At 37.1% G+C, this 11,462-nt stretch overlaps 2 protein-coding genes across 2 annotated transcripts; both read left to right on the top strand.

Moving 5' to 3' along the window:
* The first annotated feature begins 8,683 nt into the window (after window positions 1-8,683).
* On the top strand, window positions 8,684-9,890 carry LOC126691168 (uncharacterized). The gene is made up of 2 exons (XM_050386234.1): window positions 8,684-9,023; window positions 9,124-9,890. Exons 1-2 carry the CDS (start codon window positions 8,684-8,686, stop codon window positions 9,888-9,890), a joined length of 1,107 nt encoding a protein of 368 aa, XP_050242191.1.
* Window positions 9,891-9,893: 3 nt separating this feature from the next.
* Window positions 9,894-10,952, top strand: LOC126691167 (uncharacterized). Its single transcript, XM_050386233.1, has 2 exons — window positions 9,894-10,249; window positions 10,352-10,952. The coding sequence occupies exons 1-2, from the start codon at window positions 9,894-9,896 to the stop codon at window positions 10,950-10,952; spliced, it is 957 nt and encodes a 318-aa protein (XP_050242190.1).
* The last annotated feature ends 510 nt before the right edge of the window (window positions 10,953-11,462 follow it).

The raw sequence follows: 11,462 nt of genomic DNA, 5'->3' as shown, positions 1-11,462 counted from the left end.
GTCAGCATCTGAATAAGCATGAAGCTCGAGAGAAGATTGAGAGGAGTAATGCAGACCATGATAAAGTGTGCCTTTGACATATCGGAGAATCCGAAGAACAGCAGCATAGTGGACAGAACGAGGTGCATCCATGAACTTACTAACCATACCCACAGCATGTGAAATATCTGGACGAGTAACAGTGAGATAGATCAAACTGCCAACCAACTGACGATAGCGAGTAGCATCGGATATAGGTTCACCGTCCAAGGGTGTGAGCTTTGCATTATATTCCAAAGGAGTGGAAACAGTCTTGTTATCAGTGACACCGGCTTTAGAGAGAAGATCAGAAGCATATTTAGCCTGGGAAAGATAATATCCATCAGAGGATGAGGTAAACTCAAGCCCAAGAAAATAGCTGAGAGTGCCCAAATCTTTCATCTCAAAATGCTGACTAAGGAAGTTCTGAAGAGAGCGGATACCTGCAGAATCATCTCCAGTAATAATCATATCATCAACATAAAGAAGAATAAGAGTGATACCAGCAGAGGATCTTCGAACAAAGAGAGCAGTGTCATGAGGACTCGAAGTGAAACCCTGCTGAGCAACAACTGAGCTAAATTTTTCAAACCAAGCTCGAGGAGCCTGCTTGAGGCCATAAAGAGCACGGCGAAGGCGGCAAACTTGATTGCTTGAGTGTGGATAGCCAGGGGGTGGTTGCATGTACACTTCTTCATGGAGGTCTCCATTGAGGAAAGCATTCTTCACATCCATTTGATAAAGAGGCCAATGACGAACAGCAGCCACAGCAATGAGACATCTAACAGATGCAAGACGAGCAACAGGAGCAAATGTTTCCTCATAGTCAATACCATACTCCTGAGTAAAGCCCTTGGCAACTAAGCGAGCCTTGTATCGTTCAACAGATCCATCAGCCTTGGTCTTGATCTTGTAAACCCACCTACAACCTACTACAGACTGACCAGGAGGCAAATCAACCATATCCCACGTGTGATTCTTATGAAGGGCATCTAGTTCTTCATTCATAGCTTGCTGCCAAAGAGGGTCAGTATGAGCCTCACGATAGGTGTGAGGTTCATAGAGAGTGGCAAGAGCAAAAGAGCAATGATAATCAGTGAGATAAGGGGGAGGAATGCTTACCCGAGTGGAACGACGAAGTTCAGGACCAATAGGAGACTCAGGAGAGGGTGGTGCCACAGGATCCAAGACAGGCGGGTCATATGCCGGAGACAGAACCGGAGATGAGTCGTCTGGAGAGGCAGTCGATGCTGAAGAATCCTCCACAAGTTCAGGATAGAGAGGGAGGAAAAGATCAGTAAAAATGGGAGACTCTGAGGAAGAAGATGTAGGAAACTGCTGAAGACTCGTGAAAGGACGATGTTCCCAAAACTCAACATGACGGGAGACACGAAGGCGATGAGAAATGGGATCATAGCAGCGAAACCCTTTTTGAGACACACCATAACCAAGGAAACAACAGAGACGAGTACGAGGTTGGAGCTTTGTTCGTTCATGAGGAGGAAGAGAGACAAAGCAAGCACAACCAAAAACCCGAAGAGAGGAGTAGTCAGGAGTTTGACCATAGAGAAGCTCAAATGGTGATTTGTTGTGTGTAGTTGGTGAAGGAATACGATTAATAGTGTGCACAGCAGTGAGTGCGGCCTCACCCCAAAATCGCTCAGGAAGAGAGGCAGAAATGAGAAGGGTGCGGACAACATCAAGAATGTGACGATGTTTTCGTTCTGCACGACCATTTTGTTGAGAGGTGTAAGGACAAGACCGCTGAGGAAGAGTACCATGTCTGTCTAAAAAGGATAGGAAAGATTTATCATTATATTCTTGAGCATTATCTGATCGAAAGACTTTAACGGTGCGATTGAACTGTGTTTCAATCATTTTATGAAATGTTTGGTAAATAGACACAAGTTCAGACCTATGGTGAAGCAGATAAATCCAAGTATACCGAGAAAAATCATCCACAAATATGACAAAATATTTAGATCCCCCCTCAGTGGGAACAGGTGCAGGACCCCAAATATCAGAATGTATAAGATCAAAAGGAGCAGAAGAAAAGGAGTCACTTTTATTAAATGGCAATTTTGTTTGTTTACCAAAATGACAGGAAGTACAATCAAATTTTGAAAACTGAACTGAACCTAAATGACCTTGAGAAGCTAACAATTGAAGACGAGATAAGGATGGATGACCAAGACGAGCATGCCATAGATCAGGTGAGGAGGTGGCAGTGGTAGCAGCTGCAGAAATAACTTGTGAAGGAATCTTCAAGTCATGAACCTCAAACATGCGACCAACCTTACGGCCTGTCCCAAGCACTTGACCCGTCCGGGGATCCTGCACATCCACACCATGATTAGTAAATAGAAGATCTACGCCTAATTCGCAAAGTTGACCAACAGAAAGCAAATTGAGGGATAACTTTGGAATATGAAAAGTGTCACTAAGGGATAAACAAGGAGAAGAGATTGTTCCTTTATGACTAACAGGCATAGGAGTTCCATCAGCAGTGTAAATGGTGATTGGATGTTCTAAGGGTGCCTTATCAGAAAATTGGGATTCATCAGGAGTCATATGGTTACAACATGCAGTATCAAAAAACCAAGGTTGTTTACCTGAGGTGACAGAAAGGGCAGTGGAAGTGCGGGATAAAACCTGTTGAACAACTGCCTCAATATCAGCCGTAGTAAGTAAGGAAGCCAAAGATGGACCTGTAGGAACCGATGGATCTGAAGGACATACAGCAGCTGCCTGAGGAAGAGAAGCTTTATTCTGCTCTTGCACAAATTTCTGTAGCTTACGACAAACAGAGATGTCATGGCCTTTGGCACGGCAAAACTTGCAGTGAGCACCTTTGGAAGACTGAGAGGTGGGACGCCCGGAGTTTACTCGCGGAGGAGCAGTGAATGCAACAATGGGAGGCTGTGGTGAGGGTGTAGCCAAGACATGATCAGATGATGTCATGTGATAAGTGGGCCGACGATTCTCCTCAGAAATGAGCTCCTTTACTGCAGCATCAAGAGAAGGAGTAGGAGACCGGCTAAGTAGAGAAGCCCTAGTAGGCTCAAAATCCTCACGTAAACCCATCATGAAGTGCATAAATCTACGGCGATCCCGATATTTGATAAAGAGCTCAATGTCCTTAGAACACACCAGTGGAGGATCTGCAGCAGAGAGTTGTTCCCACATAGTAGAAGTCTGAGAATAAAAATCAGAAATAGACTGACCTGTCTCTTGGCGCATTTGATAAAGTTTTGATTCAATGTGAAACTCCAAACTTGAATCATTAGTGCAGTTATAACGATCGGCCAAAAATTTCCAAGCAGCCTCAGCAGTTTCAAGACGAGGAAGAAGATTATGAATGGAGGGAATAGAGGTATTGATAAACCAAGATAAAATCTTACTCTGAATACTCTCCCATTCTTCTAGACGTTCTTCATAATCATCTGTTGTAACAGCAGTCTTGGAAGACTCTTCAGCAGCTGTGGCTTTGGACTTAGGGTTTGGTACTGGCTTAGGAATTGAACCAGTCACATATCTCCACAGTTTACGACCCTTGAGAAAGATGGTCATATTCTGAGACCATGCATGATAGCTAGTAGGACCATCCAACATAATGGTGATAGGACGTATGATATCTCGTTCACTTTGTTGAGCCATAATGAAGAAAATGATCAAAAAGTGATATTTAGATACCTCAAATGCAGAAACGGAGTCCAAAATCAGAATCTACGCGAAAAACTGAGCAAGACAGGTCCTGTTGAAAAATTTTGACTAGGTCAACGGTCAACGGTCAAAGTCAACGGTCAAAGTCAAAGTCAACGGTCAAGTCTGGTCCAGTCAACGGCTGACGTGGCAGGGTGACGTCACACTAGGGCTGACGTGGCAGTTCGCGAAACGGATCTGGCGCGTGGGGCGCGTGTAGGCGCGTGGGGCGCGTGGATGAAGTCTGATCTGGCGCATGGGGGCGCGTGAGAGAGAGGGACGGCGCGTGGCGGCGCGTGGCGGCGCGTGCTCGTGAGGCAGAAACTTCAGGCGGCGCGTGGGGGCGCGTGTGAAGTGTTTTCTGGCCGTTCTTGGTTGGGTTTTGCTCGGGATTGTCTGTTCTGTCACTCAATGCCTTTGCTTTGACAGTTGGATGAGCAGAACAATGAGATCCGAGATTTGCTGGGACTGTGGGCGTGACGGCGGTGACTCGCTTCTGACAGTGGCTACTGGATGAAGGCGAGGGCAGCGGAAGAACGCCGGAGATGTCCACAGGAACCAGGAAGTCAGAGGATTGGCTCTGATACCATGTTAAGAATATAAAGTGTGAGAAAGACTGAATAGTCTGTATATTGATGTATATGAAACAATGTACAATAGAGAGCCTTATATAGGCTAGATATGTGTGCAGCACAAGTAAAAGGAGTAAACTACAAGTACAGTATATTGGGCTAAGCCCAATGGGCTAAACTAGTCTAAGCTATACACTAACATGTATAATAACAATTGTGCTATATACAACTTTTATGGTATTGAATATTGAGCTATTAAGAATAAAATTATTCATACAATGAATGTAACTAAAATGAGAATATTCAAATGATAAGTGAAACTACAAGAAAGGATACAATTTGAGATTAGAAAAATTGTTGGAACATAATGGCAGCTCCTATTGATGAAAAAGTTAAGAGAGACTTACTTGAGATAGTTTGATCATGTGCAAAGCGACAGAGCTACTAAGGGATAGGGATCATGGCTCCCTCAAAGCCCATATATATACATATATAGAGGCTCCTTCAATTGTATGTGCGTAGGTGTAATAAAATAAGATTAAAACAATCTATTTCTCTAATGACTTAACTAACCAATTGAATATATACACTTGTTTTTTAGGTTATGTTTAAGAGATTTAGCAAAATAGATCTTCTTTTATCATAAATTTGCTTTTGATTAAAAGATAGATAAAAATTGTAATATTTTTCTTAATCTAAGGATGTATTTATTAAGTTTGATTGACACTTTTTTTTTAATTTTTTTTTTTACATTTATTAGTTTATAAAATACTTAATTTGCATGTTGAAAAATCCGAAGCTATTCAAGAGCCCAATTATTCCTTTAAATATGTGTAGTTACTCTATCTCACACATATTAGGTAATTACAATGAGGAATCACCTTTTGACTAATCCCAAGATAGTAGTTAGTAATCTTGAATTCAAGACCTCATTGATCTTATGAGTTATGAGGCCCTAAAAACCATTATGCTAAAATCTTGTGATTTTTTGACATTACCACATAAAACATAATATTAGTATATAAATAATTTAATTGATCATTACATTTTAATCCCCCTCTCCAATAAAAGATATATTCTTAGCTATGCGTTATTGTGCAAAGAAGAGCGATTAAAATACCAATTAGAAAAAATGAATCTATTTAAGTTGAGGAAATAAAAAAAGAGATAGATGAATACCTAAAATGTTAAATAATACAAACAGAATTTGTTAAGAAAATAAACTTCAATTAAGGGTATGATTTTTAAACATGATAAAATGTAAAAAAAAAAAAAATGTCAAAATGTGTGTGTGTGTGGAGAAAGTGACATATTACTAGTTCATCTCATCACGATCTTTAACATACCTTGAAGTGAGCTCCCTTGAGGTTTACAAAATGCAAAATAAAAATTCTCAATTCTATGGTATAGATAGTATGGTATCGTCTCTTAAAAAAAATGGTATAATATAATATGATCAATATTGCTATAAAAATCTCATTAAAAAAAAAAAAAATTATAACAAAGAAAGTTTGAGTTTTAATTATGTAATTGGACATATAAAAAAAAAAAAAAGTGTAAAAAAAGTACGTAAAATAAAAAGTGGACTTATCCGAAGAGAGCGATGCATAGATGGAGATGAATTGGGCTGTGGGTATGAGTAGAAACCCTAATCTATAAAGCTCCAATAATACCTTTGCGAAATCGAATGCTCTTTCTAATCTGACTTACCTCTTCTCTTTCTCTCTCTATCTCTAGCCCACCGTGCCCTCCGTCGCAAACTCGAAGTCCAACCCCACTGTTAAGTCTCTGCTCTCGTAAGTGCTCTCTCTTTGCATAATATTTCTAGATATGTATATATGAGCTTTGTTCTGAAATTTATGTTCTTTTGATCATTGGAACACAACTCTTGAGTAAAAATAGTGAATTTCAGTTCAATTAGACTGTGAAAAATGCTTTCTTTCTATCTATGTGGGCATATTTATGATGAATCTGCAAGAATACTGATTCATTGTAGTGTAGTGGGAGTTTGAATTTTAATATTTGGAAATTATTTATTATCATGGGCATGTAAATACTTTGAGTTTGAGGTTTCTTTGCTACAATAAGATGATTTTTTGTGTAAGAATGTTACTGTGGCGACCCCAATAGTCTTTTTTTGCTCAATTGACAACTTCTAGTGTTTACAACGGGGGATGTAATGTTGCCGAGGCAACAGCATTTTGCTAGGTCCTATCACTCCTTATTCCGATTTCGATAGAGAGATTGGGCAATTGGGCATTTCCCCATTCAGGGGCAGTCCTAGACATTTTGGGGCCTAAGGCGAGAACTAAAAATGTATGTATATGTGTGTTTATGTATGTGTGTGTATGAGTGTGTATGTGTATGTGTATGTGTATGTTTATGTGTATGTATGTGTATGTTTATGTTTATGTGTATGTGCATGTGCATGTGTGTTTATGTTTATGTTCATTATGTTTATGTATGTGTTTATGTATGTGTATGTGTATGAGTGTGTATGTGTATGTTTATATTTATGTGTATGTGCATGTATGTTTATGTTCATTTATGTTTATGCATGTTTAATGTATATGTGTATGTTTATATTTATAAACATAAACACACATACACATAAACATACATAAACATACACAAAAACAAACAAACATAAACACACATACACATAAACATGCATAAACAAAAATAAATAAAAACAAACAAACATAAACATATAAACATAAACATAAACATAAACATAAACATACATAGACATAAACATAGATACAGACTGAGAAAAATTAAACCCTCATATAGACTGTAAAAAATTGCAAACTAACCCCAATCTTTAAACAATTTCATTAGTTATTTTGGTGTGCTAAATCGAGCCTTTATGTGTGTTTATGTTTATATTTAAGCTTATGTGTGTGTATATTTACGTTTATGTGAGTTTATACGTGTTTATGTGTATGTGTGTTTATATTTATGTGTATGTATGTTTATGTGTATTTATATATGTATGTGCATATGTGTTTATGTTTATGTTTATGTATGTTTATGTATGTGTGTATGTTTATGTATGTTTATATTTATAAACATAAATATAAACATAAATATAAATGCACATACACATAAACATACATGAATATAAATACAAACAAACATACACAAAAACAAACAAACACAAACAAACATACACATAAACACACATAAACAAATATAAACAAAAACAAACAAACATAAACACGCATACACATAAACACACATACATAAACATAAATATACATAAACATAAACACACATACAGACTGAGAAAAATTAAACCCTCATATAAACTGGAAAAAATTGCAAACTAACACCAATTCTCAAATAATTTCGTTAGTTACTTTGGTGTGCTAAACCGAGCCTTTATGTGTATTTATGTTTATATTTAAGTTTATATGTGTGTATGTTTACGTTTATGTGAGTTTATACGTGTTTATGTGTATGTGTGTTTATGTTTATGTATATGTATATTTATGTGTATGTGTATGTATGTTTATAAGTATTTGTATGTGTATGTTTATGTATGTATGTGTATGTATTTATGCGTGCTTATGTATGTGTATGTGTATGTGTAGGTTTCTTTGTCTTTTTCTAGGTTGCACCGACATGCCTTTTTTGGCGTCATGTCGGTGTCCGACATCGGAATGGGGATGACGCACCAGATTCTGGTGTCCAGTGGTGTCTTTTTTTTTTTTTTTTTTTTGTTTCTCTGACACGGCGCCGAGCGTGTTCTGACGCGACCAACACACCAGCAGTAAAAAAAAAAAAATAATAAATAAATAAATAAAAAAAAAATAAAAAAATCACAGATTTTGACAGGTGGACTTACCAATACCGTTGATTCTGTGATAACTCTAAAACAATAAAACATGTTTAGAGTCTAAAAATTGAAAGTTGAAATCACACATCTCAACTCTCAAGTTCTTCTCAACAGTCAACCCACCCTTCCTCTGTCATTGCCATTGCCTTCTATCCCTCGCCGGAATTAGATCGGGCTGATCGGCGAGCTCCGACGTCGACGCCGTGCCCTCTGTCCCTTCCGATCTCTATCTCTCTCGGCACGGACAACAGGTCCGATTCTCTTCTTTGTTCTCTCTCTGTTTTTTTTTTCTTTTTGTTTCTTTCTTTCAGATGTTAATTTTGGTGCATGGGTGGGTGTACTGTTACTTACTTATTTATAACGCATTTTGTTTGTTTGTTTGTTTTTTTTTTTTTAACTGCTATTGTGGCCTGTGGGTGCCCTCTGTCCTTTTTTTTTTTTTTTTTTTTTTAAATTAGTTATAACTTATAATTTATAAATTTGTTTTTGTGTGTCCTGCTATAGTTTTATTTATTTATTGAAGTTAAATATTGTAGTTGATTTTACTAAAATGAAGACTGAAAATGAAAGTGAGAAATCATCAGCTGAGATAGTTCTTGCTCCTCTATGGAAATATGTTATTAGGTTAGAAAAAGCAAGTGTTGGTGGTGGGAATGTTTCTTTCAAATGTAATTATTGTGAAAAAACTTTCAAGGGGTCTTATTCAAGGGTGAAGGCACACTTGTTAAAACTGCCAAAGTTTGGAATACAAGCATGTGCCAAGGTTGGAGATGAGTATCATGATGAAATGCAGAAATTAGAAGATGCGTTTGAGGAATCTTCGCATAGATTGAAGAAGCCTAAGCTAGTGTCTTTACCAACTGATTCTCCTACTAGTCTTAATTTGGGCAGTAGGGAGAGTAGTACAGCTACAAGTCATCCCATTTTTCAAAAAAAAAAAAAGGGTTGTGAATTCTCCTTTGAAGAGGGTTTTTAACAATCAATGTCAAGAGCAATTAGATTCTTTTATTACTACGACATTTTATTCTGCTGGTTTACCCTTTCACTTTGCTAAGAACCCGTATTGGATTGAGATGATCAAGTTTGCAGCTAATAATAATTTAGTGAGCTATATTCCTCCGGGTTACAATAAATTAAGAACAATTTTGTTGCAAAAAGAGAGGGCACATATTGAGAAGTTGTTGAGGTCAATTAAGGACACTTGGAAAGAAAAGGGTTTAAGCATTGTAAGTGATAGGTGGACAGATGTACAAAAAAGGCCACTTATCAATTTTATGGCTCCATCACAGAAAGGGTCACTTTTTATCAAATCCATTGATGGTACCAAAGAGTACAATGACAAGCACTTCATTGCTGACTTGCTTCTAAAGGTCATTGGTGAGGTTGGGCATCAACATGTTGTCCAAATTATTACTGATAATGCGTCTGTTATGAAGGCTGCAGGATCTATTGTTGAAACTGAATATCCTCATATATTTTGGTCACCTTATGTTGTGCATACCTTCAATTTGGCTTTGAAGAATATATGTGCACCTAAGTACTCTTTGCAGAATGAGGTTGCATATAATGAATGTAACTGGATTGCACAAGTTTCAGATGAGGCAACTTTCATTCGTATTTTCATCACAAATCATTCTATGAGATTAGCAATTTTTAATTCATATTCCCCTTTGAAGTTACTTGCTGTTGCTGAAACACGATTTGCTTCAATAATCATTATGCTTAAAAGATTGTTTCAAGTAAAACAAAATCTTTGAAATATGGTCGTTAGTGAGGAATGGATGTCATATAGAGAAGATGATGTAGGAAAAGCTCAAACTGTGAGGGATTATGTTTTGAATGATTTGTGGTGGGACAAGGTTGCATATATTCTGAGATTCACAGAACCTATTTATGAGATGCTTCGAGTGGCTGACACGGATGCACCTATTCTTTATAAGGTGTATGAAATGTGGGATTCCATGATAGAAAATGTGAAGAAAGAAATATACCGACATGAAGGCAAGGAAGACTATGAGGAGTCTCCATTCTATGATGTGGTACACAATATACTCATTGAACGGTGGACTAAAAATTGCACACCACTTCATTGCCTAGCCTACTCCTTGAAAACGAAGTAATTTTTCTATCTCTTTAATCTTTTCGTTTATATTCTTTAGGCATTTCCAAATAAATAAACTAAACTCATTAGTGTACTTATTTATTTGCTTTTAATTAGGTATTATACTAGTCAATGGATTGAGGAAGTCAGAGGTCGTGTTGCGCCATATAAGGATGCTGAAATTTCAATGGAGAGAAACAAGTGCCTTAAAAGGATCTTTCTTGATCCTGATGATTGGCAGAATGCTATTATGGAGTTTGGTTTGTTTTCAGCATTTAAGACTTATGATGAGGATAACATGGAGGATAGGTGGAAATTCGATCCAATGCTTTGGTGGTCAACTTATGGGTCTAGTTTACCACTGCTTCAAACTTTAGCTCTAAAGCTTCTTGAACAGCCTTGCTCATCATCATGTGCTGAGAGGAATTGGAGTACATATGGCTTCATCCATTGTATGAGAAGGAATAGAATTACTCCTAAACGTGCTGAAGATTTAGTGTTTGTTCATTCTAATCTTCGACTTCTTTCAAGGAGGAGGCCCGAGTACACTATAGGAGAATCTAAGAAGTGGGACATTGGTGGAGATAATTGGAATGAACCATTTGGAGGACCTGGGTTGTTTGAGATTGCTTATCTCACACTAGATGAGCCAGAGATGAAGACAAGTATTGTTAAGAATAATGACTATGTTGATGACGATGATGTTGTTGTTCTGTGATAATCTTGAAAGTTTAAAACTTGTTATCCTTTTATGTTTTTAGTTTGATGTTGAACTTGTTATCCTTTTATGGTTTGTACTCTAAACATTTTATGTGTATTATTGTACTACTTTGGGTGTTAGTTTACTTATTTGTAGTTCTTACATAATTTGAATTCTAGACATAAATGTATTTTATGTCTAAAAATATTAAAAAATGTGCCTAAATATAAAATTTAATTAATTATTTAACCGTCGTGTCGCCGCTGTGTCGTGTCTTTATTTTTCAAAAATTTCCGTATTCCCGTGTCCGTGTCCGTGTAACATAAGTCCTTTTCAAATTCAGGTGCAATACCCTGATGCAATTGTAATTAATGGCTGAGATTAAAAGTTGAAAAAACAACTTTCAATCTCAACTATTAAATAAAATATATTAAAGGAGAGTTAAAAAGTTAAAAAAAAAGAGAGTAAGAAATGTAAAAAAATACCTACGACAGTGCACTTGATCTCAGTCCGTGTTTCTTTTCTCAC

Source organism: Quercus robur, chromosome 7 (assembly GCF_932294415.1).
Source record: "Quercus robur chromosome 7, dhQueRobu3.1, whole genome shotgun sequence".
NCBI lineage: Eukaryota > Viridiplantae > Streptophyta > Magnoliopsida > Fagales > Fagaceae > Quercus > Quercus robur.
Note: the sequence above shows the minus strand (reverse complement) of the source record. Positions and strands in the feature narration are given on the sequence as shown.

Excerpts from the sequence above, each read along its gene's own strand:
- LOC126691168 (XM_050386234.1), top strand. The coding sequence starts at position 8,684 with ATGAAGACTGAAAATGAAAGTGAGAAATCATCAGCTGAGATAGTTCTT. Across the intron at positions 9,024-9,123 it reads TACTAGTCTTAATTTGGGCA|AGCAATTAGATTCTTTTATT; the intron begins GTAGGGAGAGTA and ends ATCAATGTCAAG.
- LOC126691167 (XM_050386233.1), top strand. The coding sequence starts at position 9,894 with ATGGTCGTTAGTGAGGAATGGATGTCATATAGAGAAGATGATGTAGGA. Across the intron at positions 10,250-10,351 it reads GCCTACTCCTTGAAAACGAA|GTATTATACTAGTCAATGGA; the intron begins GTAATTTTTCTA and ends GCTTTTAATTAG.